This window comes from Lycium barbarum, chromosome 4 (genome assembly GCF_019175385.1).
Source record: "Lycium barbarum isolate Lr01 chromosome 4, ASM1917538v2, whole genome shotgun sequence".
Classification (NCBI taxonomy): Eukaryota; Viridiplantae; Streptophyta; class Magnoliopsida; order Solanales; family Solanaceae; genus Lycium; species Lycium barbarum.
Window position 1 is genome coordinate 126,053,279 of NC_083340.1, and position 15,964 is coordinate 126,069,242.

The 15,964-nt window shown below is 34.4% G+C and overlaps 2 protein-coding genes across 2 annotated transcripts; one reads left to right on the plus strand and one right to left on the minus strand.

Moving 5' to 3' along the window:
• Position 1: 1 nt before the first annotated feature.
• Positions 2 to 780, minus strand: LOC132637749 (probable pectinesterase/pectinesterase inhibitor 12). The gene is made up of 3 exons (XM_060354795.1): positions 450 to 780; positions 325 to 380; positions 2 to 211 (listed from the first exon to the last, which is right to left on the minus strand). Exons 1-3 carry the CDS (start codon positions 778 to 780, stop codon positions 2 to 4), a joined length of 597 nt encoding a protein of 198 aa, XP_060210778.1.
• Positions 781 to 9,737: 8,957 nt separating this feature from the next.
• LOC132636387 (vesicle-associated protein 4-1-like) lies at positions 9,738 to 15,907 on the plus strand. Its single transcript, XM_060353233.1, has 7 exons — positions 9,738 to 9,964; positions 12,686 to 12,756; positions 13,055 to 13,136; positions 13,247 to 13,365; positions 15,272 to 15,349; positions 15,435 to 15,557; positions 15,664 to 15,907. The coding sequence occupies exons 1-7, from the start codon at positions 9,832 to 9,834 to the stop codon at positions 15,730 to 15,732; spliced, it is 675 nt and encodes a 224-aa protein (XP_060209216.1). The 5' UTR covers positions 9,738 to 9,831; the 3' UTR covers positions 15,733 to 15,907.
• The last annotated feature ends 57 nt before the right edge of the window (positions 15,908 to 15,964 follow it).

The following is a 15,964-nucleotide window of genomic DNA, read 5'->3' on the forward strand; positions in this document are numbered from 1 at the left end:
ATCATGTTGGTTCATTCTCAATATTTCTCTGTTGCGTTGTGATGGTAATGTATTGGTCATGCAGTGGTATACGTGCTTCAATTAAGCAATTTTGGAACACCCCAGCTGCATCACCACAAATAAAGTCAATGGTACCCAAAATTTTACACTCCGTGTAGAACTGCTTGCCAAAGTCTGTGTATAAGGAGTCTTGAAACCGTCGAATTGACACCTATAAAAGGTACATAAATCAGCAGTTGTCCTTTATGCTATTTCCTGTTGGTTCTTAGCTCCAGTCGTGTTTCTAAAAGTGATGTCTTGCGCCATGAAGCCTCGCCTATTCACCCTTAAAAGAGAAAAACAGACAGTCATGAGATCAATGATGCAAGTACTATTGCATGCTACATAATTCGGAATAAAAAACATTAGTAACATATTTTCATGAAGTAAATTAACAATAACTGACTTACCCATGGTAGTAGTGTGGTAAGTCCCAATGCCACCTCCAAAGCTCTTATTTCTTGAGATTATGGTTTTGTCCATTCCTTCTCCAATGAGTACGATGTTTGTTTGCCATTCTTCGATTTGGACATATTCGTTGTAGGTTCCTTGTTTTGTTTGAATGTAGTATTGTACAATGTTGTTATTCGGGGCCGTCAAGCCTGCATCAATCATTGTGTTATAGTTACTAGAGCCATCTTGTGCTACTGCATAAGGAGGTTGTGCAGTTTGTTGGCATCCTTCACAACATAAACTGAGAGGTATAATTTTACTAATTGACACGGGTTGCACGTGTGACATACGGGATGCACGTGTGGCACACATAAGATGTATGTGCGATGCACGAGATGCATGTGTGACGCATGCACCTATCGATTTCTGACTAGTCTTCCTGCCAAGCCCAAATTCACCCCATTCAATGGAGTTTAGATATAACACTAGGGTTTGTACTATTCAATAAAATCTACAAGAAGTCATGACAATACAATGGAGTTTAGATATAACACTACGTTTTGTATAGTCAATAAGATCTACAACAAGTCATGACAATACAATGGAGTTCAGATATAACACTAGGTTTTGTATAGTCGATAAGATCTACAAGAAGTCATGACAATGAAAACACGAGAATTAAAGTTTAATTAATTTACACATAAAAAAGTATGTCAATATTTTTGAAACTGGATAAGAAGTGAAGAATATTAAACAAATTGGTATGGATATTGGAATAAAATAATGACCATTATTCATTGGATATTTTCTTTTTATATTCTTTGCATTAGGATCCAAGTCCAGCCCCACAGACTAGGAAAAACCAGGTGCGCTTTTGCTTCACATTTCGTCGACACTTATCGCTTTCCTTAACGACTAGATAATTATTAAACTTTAATTGAACTATTTTACTCTTTTTTTAAAAAAAAAAAAGAAGAAGGAATTTAAATAAAAATACTTAAAGCATGGCGATTGTCACGACCTGACTAAGGGCCATGACGGGTACCCGGAGCTAACTACCGAGCACCGCTCATATCACTAGTCATCATACTCAACCTGAACACATACATATATAAATACCCCAAGGCTACACATAGATAAACATAAGCCTGTACGGTTACCAAAGATGATATACAAAAATGTACACTGACATCGTCATGGGACACCAACAACCCACACTTATGTATCTACGAGCCTCTACTAGAGTATTAGACATAAGGACGGGACAGGACCCCGTCGTGCCCAAAATATATACGCAAAAGAATATGATCATAAGTGGCACCTCCGGAACAATGGAGTGCTCTCAAAGTCTGCTGATAGCTCCTACGACTCTGGATCACCTCCCTGTTTACTTGTGGGTAGGGGTGTACAAAGTAAACCGATAAATCGCACCAAACCGATAAACCGAGTCAAACAGAGAAAAAAACCCGACTAGTGGTTTGGTTTGACTTGGTTTGGTGTTGAAAAAAAAAAACCCGACCATAATTGGTTTGGTTTGGGTTTAACTAAAAAAAGTCAAACCGAACCAAACCAACCCGACATTACATGTATTCAATTTTTAAAAAATTTTATACATAAAAATATTTATTTGTAATGTAATTTATAAATATTTCTTAAATTTTTTCGTAGTTTTTTTTTTATCTATTATCATATTATTTAAGCTTGAACTTAGAATTTTGAACGTCAATAAGTTTTATATCCTATGGATGTTAATAACTCAAATAAAGTCCAAACCAAAACCAACTCAACACTAATGCTAACAAAAGAAATTCAATTTACCATTAGGAATGACAATAATGTTGGATATCTATTCTTTAGTTTTGCATAATTGATTCAGAGAGTGAAAATACATAACTTAAGTTTTTTTTCTTTGTCATGTAATTAATACTTATTAGCCGTACTTATTTTAGCATGACTTAATATTTTTAGATTATGGTCATTTTCTTTATGGCTTGTTAATTAGAAATATTTATTTTAACCGATTTTATTAGCTTTTGTTAAATATTTTAATACAATGTCATCACTCTTCTCACATTTTATGTTATTTTCTTAAGAAACACCTTAATTATATAGTTGTACCTTACTAGGACTAAAGAGATATTTGAAGTAAAATTTATATGTTTTGTATCAAGACTATTCCGAAAAAAACCCGAAAAACGCGAGAAAAACCGAGGTTGAAAAACCCGAATTTTATTGGTTTGGTTTGGTGTATAAATTTAAAAACTCGACGCAATTGGTTTGGTTTGGTGTTTAAAAAATCCGAACCAACCCGGTCCATGTACACCCCTACCTGTGGGCATGAACACAACGTCCAAAGAAAGGGGACGTCAGTACGAACAGTGTACTGAGTATGTAAGGCATGAATAAAATGAGCATCATAGAACAATCATAAGACATGAGATGAATATATAACCTGCTTAACTTTTAAGAGTGTGTGAGCGTTTTAGTCATATCACATTTATCATCATACCACATATACCCTTGTCGTTAACCTGCATCCGGGTAACCATCATACGCCGCCCACTAGTGGTGGTCATGTCCGGCCTTCCAGGCGCGGTGGTGTCGTAAGCAGCCCGCATTAGCGGTGACATGTCCGACCATCTAGGCACGGTGGGATCGTAAGCAGCCCGCGTTAGCGGTGACATGTCCGACCATCTAGGCACGGTGTAACCTGATCATCGTATACATCTCATAAAACATACATTCGAACAAGAAGATAATCTAAAACTATATCGGGGTGACGTAAGGTCGAGAACCCCCGATTTCCGTACGGAGTATCCATGATCATCATACCTCACCTTGAAGGAATTAATATCATAAGGTGGGTTGAGCAACAATGAACATCAAGGAATCGTATGATGGTCATTAGCCTCGTAAAATGGCATATCGTATTCATAGCATGAACATCGTGAGAGTATTGTATCACAAGCTTTAGAATCACAAGACTTTGGTTCATCCTTACCTTTATCATATTCATAATATATCTTATTCTTTTATCTCATAAAAGGCTCTATCTAACATAGACTCATAGTTCATGGGATGTAAGAAGGTCATGGAGATATAGGGGGATTTATGCCATCAGGATCATGCCTTAGAAAAGAAAGGGCGAGCCTTACATACCTTGTATCTCTTCAACTTTCTATCGTTCACTCGCGTGCCTCTCTAACTTGCGATTCTACCTTCAAGGGAATTCGTAAAAAATTTAGATAATTGATAACATAAGTATATTTGAACTAAGGCTAATGAAAATTGGGCAATATCTCCTTAGTTTCTACAACTTTCCCCATACCATATAACAACTCCCAAAATTTGTAAGAACATTCATAATCCTATAATCCACAATCTTCATCAACCATATATCATTCAATTCTCCTACTCCCATTTCAAGGGCATCCATAGCCATGGTCATAATACAATATTGCATTCGTCCTCCTATTATGTTTCTCCCATGTTCTTAATAACATTTATAGCAAGATTCTATTCATAATACATCAAGAGCCATGATTCATGTCAACTACTATTTGAGATTACTATTACTTTCACCTTTGAGCTCTATATTCTATTTCTTCCATAATCCAAGTCCTTCAACCCCTCAATGCTCTCAATAATAGGAAATAAACATAGAACTCACCTTAAGCACTTGGGGACAAGCCTTGAGTCACCCTACTCCATTAGAATGGAATCCTCCACTTGCATGCCAAAGGAATCCTCACTCTCCACAAACCCTAGTAGGCTTCCTAGTATATGAATCTCTTAATTCTTGGCTTTTTGGTATAGATTGTTGTGAAAATAGAGGGAGGGTTTTTGGAGGGTTCTAGAGAGATATAGAATCTGATTTTTATAGAAAATAATGAAATAAAACGTGGGTTCTTATATTTATAGACAGGGCTGGAAACTTCCAGGTCCGCGGGTTGACGAGCCGGGTTGACGGTCGTCGACGTGTCGACGGTCCGTCAACGTGGCCATCGAACCGCCACCTGAAATGTCTGAGTTCTGAACCCTGTCGACGGTGCCAGTCGACGGCTCGTAGACGTGGCCGTCGATGCTGACTGGTTTCAGCAGTTTCCTGAACTGCTTCGCTTTGCTCCGATTCGATTCGTTTCACTTCTAACTCCCCTGTAATGTCAAGGATGCCTACTTATATTCCTGTGCACATACAATGCAAAATATCTCGTGAGTAACGCTCTGGTGCGGATTACCGAACCGAGGGTATACACCGCCAATAAGCCAAAATCTACTTGAAATAAAATGGGGGGTGTAACAACGATACATATTATGCAAAACTTCTACTGTGAGGCCTAGGATGAACACAAATTATTAACGATGAGAGGCCGTAAAATCAGTAATAAAGGCATCAAAACGAACGATTGGTTGAACGACAAAAAATTCTAGATCGATGACTCAGTAAGTTACACATCTGCTTCTTAATTTCCATTTTGCTTGACATTTTATTTCTTATTAATTTATTTCAAAAATACACATTTATGTTTTAATAGAAATTATTTATAATCACATAAATACTAATAACACATTTAAGATTATAAATTTCAACAATTTAATCACACACATTATGACAATACTTAAATCATACTCCCTCCGTCCAATTTAGGTGTCTTGTTTTTCTTTTTTGGTCTGTTAAAAAAAGAGTCTTTTTCTATATTTAGTAGGTTGACAATTCAAACATCTTATGAATCAGAAGATTCAAAAGTCTCTTTTTATTTCTTAAACTTCGTGCCTAGTCAACTAAGACACTTAAATTGAAACGGAGGGAGAAATAAAATTCTTCCTCTTTATTAAAAAAATTGTACCAAATTAAATTATCTGTAACCAACAAAATAAACCGCCTTTCTTTTCTGCCATTTAGTGTACACACCCCACTTGTCATTGAAAACTAGGGGACAGCATAATCCTTCTCACCGCGTTATTTTCCCACATCCTAAAACAGCAATTTCCTATATCCTTCCTTCTCATCCTCCTATATAAGGAAAGTGTCACTCCACTTCATTATTCATCCAAAAATATCTCAAATCAAATAATACCAACTTCATCAAAATTGAAGAAAATGAGTTCGTCAAGAAGAGCATGGATAGTGGCAACTAGCATTGGAGCAGTGGAGGCGTTAAAAGATCAAGGTTTTGCTAGATGGAATTATCCTATAAGGCTATTGTACCAACATGCTAAGGCTAATCTCACTAAGCATAATTATTCTCATCAAGCTAAGAGGTTTTCTGGAAAATCATCAAGAATTATGTCTAATAAGATGATGAGGGAGCAAAAATTGAAGCAATCTGAAGAGTCTTTGAGAAATGTTATGTACTTGAGCTGCTGGGGACCTTATTGATAGTAGTGTCAAACTAAGCTTTCTAAGCTCGGTGCACCAAGCATTTAGGATTCGAGAAAGAGTCGTACCCCACGGTAGCTTAGTGTTAATTTTAGCTCCCCGTTTGTCTTGTATATATAGATGATGATGACGAGAAATCAATATATATATAGTTTTTTAAGTATGATGTGGTGAAATGTTACATGATTTTACCAATTGAGCTGCTTAAACTTTTAAGTCAAAGTCTAAATCTTTTACTTTGATGTCACATAAACATAGTCAAAGCCAGTACTAGACGTGTTTATTACCTAAGATCTAATAAGTAGATTCTCTAAATGAAAACAAATTTGTTTAGTCTAAGTACTCAATCAGTCGAGTTCATAATAATGAGGTCCTTTCAATGTGAATGTAATGAAAGTGAGTTGAAAAGATAAAAGATAAGTAAAGAGTCTTATAGATCTTATTAATAAATTTAACTCATGCTTAACTTTTTTACAATGTGAACGAAATGAAAGTGACTTGAAAAGATAAAAAGATAAAAAGGAGTGTTGTAGATCTTATTAATTAATTTAAATCATGCTTAACTTTTTTACAATGCGGATGAAATGGAAGTGACTTGGAGGATGTTTGGATTGGCTCGGTAACTAAAAGCTAAAAGTCATATTTTGGAATCCAACTTTTAGTTTTTTGACTTGTTTTTGTACTATTTTGGGCATTGACTTGTTTTTGTACTATTTTTTGCCCAAAATTAAGTGTTTAAGAGTATTTTTTATTTTATTTTTCTCAAATACCAATAATAAAAAAAAAAGGCTTAAAGCCAATGAACACTTAAAATAAGACAACCCAAACAATCTTCTTAAAAAGATAAAAAGGAGTTGTATAGATCTTATCGAGAAATTATAAGATAAAAAGATTATTATTGATTCAGATGGAGAATATCTCTAAAGGTTCTGACATAATTAAAAAAGTAAAAATAAAAATATTTTAATTATTCTTCGAGTAATTGAAATGCAAAAGATATCCCTTATTAATGTTTTCGACTCGGATGATAATTTTTTATGGACAATAATATAAATTGATATGCAATCAAGTTAAATCAGATGAGTAATGAGAAAATGAGAAATTTATAAGATAGCCAATAATAACTATTTTCGTAATTCTTTAATTGTTACATAGCTGAGAGCATAAACATTAAATGAAATTTCAAGTACTTCTAGATCGGATCGTCATCTTAGTTGTCTCTTGCCCGGCAATATTGAATCTAAGTGGATCAATTTTTCGAGTTCCTATTATCCAATTTGAGTAAGACGGGCTCAAAAAGATTAGCTTTGGACAATTTGATTATTTTTTAGGTTCAATTAACTTTTACCAAGATCAGCAATTAGTTGTAGTCCTTTCTACACTAATTGAAAAAAGCAAGGCTAAAAGACTTCTGATTAATTTCGACTCACATAATAATAAAATAGACTGAAATTAAATATAAAATCATATGCAATAAGGTGAAATCAGATGAATAGTGGAAAGTGAGAAACTTATAAAACAACTAATGATAATTGCTTTCGTGATCTTCAGCAGTTTTACTCATTACTGGAGATCGTAGGGGTTAAATGTAATTATATAAAATTTCAAATACGTTGAGACCAGGTCATCATATGAATCATCTTTTATTCGAACAATTTGAATCTTTTTGGATGAATGTTTTCGAGCTCCTATTATCCGGTTTGAGTAAGACGAGTTTAAAAGCTTATTTTTGATGATTTGACTAATCTTTGGTTCAGCTAACTTTTATTGAGATCAACAATTGACTGTAATCCTTTCTACATTAACTACATGTCCAGTCAAATAATTTTCGCTTTCAATATGATTTGCCAATACAAAATCTAAGTAGAGGCCGAGCCAATTTGACAAATACTAAGTTCTAAATTCAAATTTGACAAGTCGACAATTTTATTATCGCCAATTAATGGTGCAATGTTACTATGATGCCTATTTGGCCTAGCTACTTTGAGGTCAAAAGAGCTTTTTTTTTTTTAAAAAAAAAAAAAACTTTTTTTGAATATTTGAGGTGTTTGGCTAATTAGTAAAACTTCTTTTAAGTAGAAGTAGAAACAATTTTTCTGCGGTTGGAGAGAAACAGAAAATTTCTTCAAGACAAAAATATCCATACAATAAGTACATATTTACCAAGTATATCCCTCATTAATCTATTATGGATGAAATCATTGAGAATCTTCTTAATGTATGGAGGATTCTACTTATTTTTGTGTTGAATATTAATTTGTGGAATGATTTTGAATTTTATTTTGGTCGTAGTTTATTAGTATATTTAAATCATCATAATCACATTCTATCAATATGATTTCTTATTTATTTATGTATTATATTAATTAACAAATTTTATATGCACTTTTAAATTTTGATTAGTTAAAAGTAAAAACTTGATTAAAGTCTTTCATAATAACTTTTAAACTAATTTTTCTCTGTAAAATAATATTGATAATAAACGTTTATTGATACTTGTCCTTTTTCGTGATTTGACACTGAAAAACATTTTTTAAGAAGATTAGCCAAACACAATCTACTTATTAAAAGTAATCAAAAATACTTTTCAAATGAATTAGCCAAACACAAACTGTTTCTCATAAAAGTTTTTTTTTTTTTTTTTGAAAACACTTTAAAATAAAAATAATTCTCAAAGTAAGCAGCTTTTTAGCCGCTAGGCCAAACAAGCTCTAAGCTTTAAAATAGAAAGAGCATACATAGATGCTTTTATTATAGGTACGCTTAGGCTTGGAGATAATTGGAATTGGGTATTGAAAGGTAATTGAGAGAATTCGTTAATAGAAGGGGTAAATTTTCATACGAATAATTTTGATCCTATAGTATAACGAAGACAATTATAAACAACATAGTAAAGCAAAACGTAATTTTGACTTTTTTTTCCCTTTAAATTATTTTCCTATTTATAAGCTAAAACAAATTTATAACTTTTCACTGAATTTAATTTATCTGCAATTTTATAATTAATAAAATTCATAAATAAATAAAATTATTTGTGAAACGAATTTGGCCAGTTAATAAGCTTACCAAAGTTCTAATCTTACCAAACTTCTTGACACAGTCTTAGAAATTTTTTTTAGTCAACCTACAGCCTCCACCTAAACACCAACATTCATTTCCCTAGGGGCTTGTTTGGAAAGCCACCTAGGTAATTGGAATTGAGTGTAATAAATTTATTTATGGAATGAAATTAGAAATTATTATCGGAACTCCACTTTTAGTCTTCCAATGGCCACCGTCGACCATCACAAGCGACAACACTCCGATGGAAAACTCGGGTGGCTTTGCCCCTTCACTAAATTAATATGCGAAAGGTTCAACTTATCCTTCTGTTTTTAAAAATAATAATTCTTAATTTCACCAGGTGTTAAGCTTTTACCATTTAAAAATAAGTGTAAATTTGTTCCATTTCTCATAATTCAGGATAGATTTGACCCCAACTAGTAACAAATAGGGCATATTTAACTCCAACTATCTAAAGAGGACAAGTTTATTCCATTTTATATAATTCAGGAGTAAATTTTATCCTTTACCCTTTAATAAAATTCATAAATAAGTAACAAATTATGGGAATTTTACGCTTGATGCCTATTTTAAAAAATATTTATGCCACATAGTCCATATTTTGTGTATGAACATCCAATTTAGCTCATATTTATGTATAAAGACCTTACCTTTTATACACTATCAAACACCTTACAAGGTTGATAAATTACATATAATATTTTTTAGTATAATACTGTATAATGTTGTATAATATTGTGTATTAATAAAGTTTATAAATAAGTAAAAGATTATTTATAAACTGACTTGAGCAGTTGATAAACTTACCAAACTTTTTGACCTTAAAGTCTCCCCAAATATTATAAGTCAACATAAACCTCCACCTAAACGTCAAACATTCATTTCCCTAAATTTATTTATATTTATTACGTGAAATTGGAACTACTTATCATCGAAACTCCACTTTTATTCTTCCAATGGCTGCTACCGTCGACCACCACAAACGACAGCTATCCGACGCAAAATTCCAGATTTGCCCTTTCAATAAATCTATATTTCCACCAAGGCGCAGGCTCCGTCTTGATCCTTCTAGCAATCTCTACTTTCCTTGTGAGTTTAATTAATTTACGCCTTTACTGCTTTATATTTCATTTTCCACTTTTAGGTTAGATATTAAATTTAATGATAATCATAGTGCTAGGATGGGTGACTCCTGTGAAGTCCTCCTGTTGCATCCTTCCTTCATATTTTTGAAGGAGCCCAGGAGTAACTTGTAAAGTTGCGATTCAAGCAGGGTAAGACTGCTTACAATAGATCTTGTGGTCCGGCCTTTTCTCGGACCCCGTGCATATCGGAAACTTAGTGCACTGGCTGCTCTTTTTTTCCTCTTGATCAAAAAGAGTGTACACTTAGTTATTTGCACACCCTCTTAAGAAAATACTAACTCTCAGGTAAAAAAAACCGATAATTTGACTAAACTACCTCTAATTAGACAGGTATTGGAATTTGATCACTTAATAAGGGCAAATCTGAAAAAAATGAGGTTCATTTTTTCTTGATTTGGTATGTAGACGCTCTTTTTGAACCAAACAACAAAGGCTAAGTTGACACTCTTTTTGAACCGGAGGGAGTACTACATTGTGTCCCAATTTTATGTGACACTCTTTCCTTTTTAAAGTCAATCCCAAAAAGAATGATACCTTTCTAGTAACAATTTAATTTTAAAATACCCCATTTTACCCTTAATGAGATGATATATAGCTGCACAAACTAATTAATTTAACTTACTCCTTTACTACTTTTTCCAGTTTTAGGTTAGATGTAAAATTAAATGATACTACTACATGTGTCCCAATTTTAGGGGACACTCTTTCCTTTTTTTTTTTATAATCAATCCCAAAAAGAATGGTACTTTTCTACCTTTCTAGTAACAATTTAACTTTAATGTACCCGTTTTACCCTTAATGAGATGATTTATAGCTACACGAAATAGCCAATTTAACTCCGGTGGCTTTGCCCCTTCTTTAAATTGATATTTCCGGCTAGGCATAGGCTCAGGCTTGATCCTTTTAGCTATCTCTATTTTCCTTGTGAATCATCGCTCCTAAACCCTATGCTCACACGAGTTTATTAATTTACGCGTTTAATACTTTATTGCATCTTAAAGCCGTTTGGTATGAAGAAAATGTTGTTGATTAGTTTTTCAGAGAAAGTGTTGTGCCTTGGAAAATCATTTTCTAGATCATTTGTCTAGTTTTAGGTTAGATATAAAGTTACATGATACTATAGAGACTTATATGATACTGCATGATGGGCAGAGCCTTAGTGCAAGTAATTTGGGCTCAAATTTTGTACTTGTGTTTAAAAAATTCATTTCATATGTACAAATAATCTATTCAGAATCCAGTAAGTAAATGGAATTATGGTTCAGAACCCATAAACTAAAAATCCTGGCTTCACATTTATTACTAGTATCGGGTGGAGTATTAAATACTGACAATCAAGTGATATGTAGTCCGAGTTTTGTGATATTTGTAAAGCAAAATAGTTTTTTCCCATAAGTGAAATGATGATACTTTTTGGTGGAAAGTACTTTCTCGGAGAACATTTCCACCATTTAAGGTAATCAAACACTGGAAATTTATTTAAAATGATTTATCAAGGACATAATATTCCCTTGTACAACAACAACATATCCAGTATAATCCCACTAATTCCACTAGGTGGGGTCTGGGGACGGTAGAGTGTACACAGACCTTACCCCTACCTTGTGACGGGTAGAGAGGTTGTTTCCGGGTTCAAGGAGAGATAAAAAGCAACAGTAATAAGACGATGAAGCTTATCCCTCATCGTCTCACATTGACCCCTATTATTTTGAGGTCATATCTAGTATTTAGAGTTTGCCTCGATTTGGTACCTCTCTCGCGGCCCGCACCGAAACAGTGCTTTACCCCTAGATGTCCAGTCAACTGCTGTAAGTTAATGGCAGTAAAGCAACAAGATAATAAGATAACGAATTGAAAGAAACAATCAATGGATCCAAGAGTAACAACAACAACCCAGTGAAATCCCACAACGTGGGGTCTGGAGAGGGTAGAGTGTACGCTGACTTTACTCCTACCAAGGCAGGACGACTGTTTTCGAAAGACCCTCGGCTCAATAGAAAGCATAAGAAGAGGTCAGATAAGGCCAAGAAATTCAAAGCGATATGGAAATGAAAATAACGAAGGCGACTAAGCCATGATGAAGCAGTTTACAAAGGGACAGTAGTTACCACAGATAAAATAAGATAATCAAAGTACAAGAAATAATAGATAGTAGCAAAAATCAAAGCACAAGAAACTATAGCGCGATAATGCCACTACTAATATAAAAGGATAAACGAGACTATCTGCTAGCCGTCTACCCTAATTTGAGTCCTCCATACCCTTCTATCTAAGGCCATGTCCTCGGTACGCTGTAACTGCACCATGTCATGTCTAATCACCTCTCTCTAATGCTTCTTTGGCCTACCCCTACCTCTTCTGAAACCATCCATCGCCAACCTCTTACACTTCCGCATTGGGCCATCTGTGTCTCTCCTCTTCACATGCCCAAACCATCTAAGAGTAAGCAAACGTAAAAAAGATACTATTACTCCTGGGATGGAAAAAAAATCCGTGCAGCAATCTACCAACCCTCTACCTTGATAGTCGATCTCCACACCCTCCTATCAAGGGTCATGTATCATATAATATTATTTTCATGTTTGAAGCGATGAAATTCTGTTTTAGCTATGTATCGTTAGCAATGATAGAATGATGGTTGCTGTTGTACTTTTATGTTCTGAAGATGAACCGGGTAAGCAGGCAAAGAGTGCTGTAAAGATCAAGAACACAAGCAAATCTTATGTCGCATTCAAGGTAGACTACTTTTCCCTATTTCTTGTTCAACCCTTTTGTTTGCAACCTTAAAGCTTTTGACATTCATAACAACTGCATCTTCTGAATTTTCGTTACTTTGTACTGGCTTTACCATTTCTGCATCACTTTTTGCGCGACTGATTTATACTAAAATTTGTGGTGTCTTTTGATTTAAAGATATTGTGTTGTTATCTTAACCATTAATCCATATGGATGATAAAATATAAGCAATGCTTTAAGCTTCTAGTTACTTTTTGAATTTTTAAGTAAGTTTCTGGTTCCTTTTGAATGTTTTAAGTTTCAAACTACTGCACCAAAGAGCTGCTACATGCGACCTCCTGGAGGTATTCTTACACCTGGTGAAAGCCTGATTACCACTGGTATTCATCTTCCCTCACTTTTTATTTCATATCCTATTTGTTTTGACTGAAAAAACATAAATTTGCTTTTACATCTTCCCTTTATTTTTCATTGTGTATCTGGTTGACAGTGTTCAAGTTTATTGAGCAACCTGAGAACAATGAGAAGCCTATAGATCTAAAGACCAAGGTGAAGTTCAAGATCATAAGTTTGAAGGTGAAAGAAGGAACTGATTATGTACCTGAGTTGGTAAGTTAATCAAACTACTAGGTCTTCAAAAATAACAAGTTTCTCTATATTGCATTTTGAGAGCAGAAAATCTTTAGGTGCCATCACTATTTATTGGCTAGTATGCATGTGTACTTTGTTGTGTCACACATTGAACTTGTTACTGACGGAATCCTGTTTATTAGTATCTATTCAATGCAAATTTTCAAACTTGATGGAAATGAAAATTTCCAGATGGATTTTTTAGATCATGGACTTAAATCTACTTTGTATTGGAAGTCCTTAAGTTTCTTGTTTGCCTTTCTATTGCGTGTATCTTCTTTGGATGGACCAATCCAAATTGCTCAAAGATATTTCAGAAACAATGATTAAGAAAAATCAGCTTTTGTACCAATTAAAAAAAAAAATCAGCTTCTGTAATCTTCAGCGTTCAATAAACAAAGTTTTTCTTCCATCAGATGTTTTGAATGTAAATAACTGAATATTCTACGAATTGCTGGCAGCCTGGAACGTTGCCATCTTGTTAGATGATTGTTGCTTTCTAACTGGCATTAAACATATTAGTAATTTGTTAGACGAGGTTACGAGCTCTGTACTTGACACCCTTTTGTTAAGAGACAAATCTGTTTAACCAAGGATCTAAAAACTAATTGGTGTTGGACTGTTGGCTATATTCATATGGTGTGTTCGCTCTTCGTCTTCCGTCTACATATTCATGTTTCTTGTTTGCCAGGAATAACCAATGTTGACGAACTTTACAATGAAAAGCCTTTGACAAATATGCTTGATGTGAAGCTTTTTTTAATGATAAGTTTCTTTGCTAATCTGAAAAGTAAAACATCTTAATATTGGCTTTGATGATGAACAGAATGCCCATTACTGAGATTAGAAACTTCTCAGAACTTAATAATAGTTATTTGCTTTTGCATGCAACTCTGAAGTGTAAATTTTCCACCTCTTCTATTACAAAAAATCAGAAGGATAATAATTTCATACATAATCCATTTCTTTCCCTTTTTTTCAGTCATAAATTTCATCATTCTGGATATCTTTGGTTCTTTTTTCCTTTCGTCATCATGGGTTACTCCTAGGAAAGTAGTCTTGGTGCAACAGTAGGACTCTATTTGACCTGGGTGCTATTCATGGGAGAAAACTTTGTAGTGTAAAAGGTAAATCACAGGTCACAACCAAAACTAAAATGTGTGGTTTCCGTTGCCCTTATATCGAATATCTGGTCTGTATCCAAAGTAGGGCTGGCAACATTGTTAAAAGAAACAAATAACCATTCAATCCGACCCATTAGGTATGGGTTGGATAACCGACTTTTTTAAAACGGATCAAATATGGATATTATCCATATTATTTACTAAAAATCTGGATATCTAGATGGATAATATGGATATCCCTATTATCAATTCATTTGCCAGCTTGTTATTTTTCATGAGTTCTTGCTTTATGGGAGTTAAGCTTATTTTGGTTTTTGCTGTTACCAATTTTAAAAAAAGAAGCTTATTTTGGTTTTTAGATTGTGTTCTCACCTTACTATTCCTAAAGCCATAGATAATATGGATCAGATTCAAATCCCAGCAGAGAAAACACTAGGTGAATTCTTCCCATCTGTTCTAGCTTTGGTGGACAGAGTTACCGGTACCTGTTGTTGGTGGGAGGTGGCAGATATCTCGTGGAATTAATCGAGGTGCGCGCAAGCTAGCCCCGACACCACGGTTATCAAAAAAAAGAAATGCATATCCATATTATCCGTCGGTTAACCCATTTTTTATCCATGTTAAATCTGGGCGGGTTGGATATTTTATCCGTTTTTGTTTAACCCATTTCAACCTGCCCATATCTGACCCGCCCGTTTGCCACTCCTAATCCGAAGTAATAGTTCTTAGTGGTGTAACCCTCATTGGTTTGTTTTATGCAGTTTGAAGAACAAAAGGATCAAGTCACTATTGAGCGTACTCTAAAGGTGGTGTTTTTGGACCCTGAACGCCCTTCTCCGGTAAGATTTAGGCATGTTATATTTGTTTGTTTGTACATTGTGTGCTAATGGACAATCTCCAACCAAAGTATTTGAATGATTAAAGGCACTGGATAAACTAAAACTTCAGCTGGCCCAAGCTGAGGCTGCTGCAACAGAAGCTGATAAGAAACCTCTAGTGGAGACCGGTCCGAAAGTTGTGGGAGAAGGTTTAATAGTAGATGAATGGGTAAGTGTATCTACTGCTTGTGTAAGGACTTGATTGCATGAATCATTCTAAGTCCTGGCCAACTTCATTCCTCTAACACTGTTTCTGCTCACTATATGCTTTATAGAAGGAGCGGAGGGAGAGGTATCTTGCTAAGCAACAGGTTGAGGCAGTGGATTCAGTTGTAAAGCAATAGAGGGTGTTTATGTAAGTGCATCTTTTTCCAGAATAGCAATGTAAAGTAAGATCCAACACCTTTTATACTTGCCTTTCTTTGTATTGATGGTGGACAAGGGCAATACAATGCTTCATGTAAAAGAAGAACAATGATGGGGGATTTAAGATTCAAAATAATTATATTTGGGAAAAGATATTAGTGGGCACGCATAGGGTATAAAATGAGAGGCACATGAGATGAGTCTATTATG

What these genes read in the sequence shown, in the direction of transcription:
- LOC132637749 (XM_060354795.1), bottom strand. Translation starts at nt 780, where the DNA reads ATGTCACACGTGCAACCCGTGTCAATTAGTAAAATTATACCTCTCAGT. An exon ending in TTACCACACTACTACCATGG is followed by an intron (nt 381 to 449) that starts GTAAGTCAGTTA and finishes CGAATTATGTAG; the next exon opens with CATGCAATAGTACTTGCATC. An exon ending in TCTGTTTTTCTCTTTTAAGG is followed by an intron (nt 212 to 324) that starts GTGAATAGGCGA and finishes TACCTTTTATAG; the next exon opens with GTGTCAATTCGACGGTTTCA.
- LOC132636387 (XM_060353233.1), top strand. Translation starts at nt 9,832, where the DNA reads ATGGCTGCTACCGTCGACCACCACAAACGACAGCTATCCGACGCAAAA. An exon ending in ACCCTGAACGCCCTTCTCCG is followed by an intron (nt 15,350 to 15,434) that starts GTAAGATTTAGG and finishes GAATGATTAAAG; the next exon opens with GCACTGGATAAACTAAAACT. An exon ending in GTTTAATAGTAGATGAATGG is followed by an intron (nt 15,558 to 15,663) that starts GTAAGTGTATCT and finishes TATGCTTTATAG; the next exon opens with AAGGAGCGGAGGGAGAGGTA.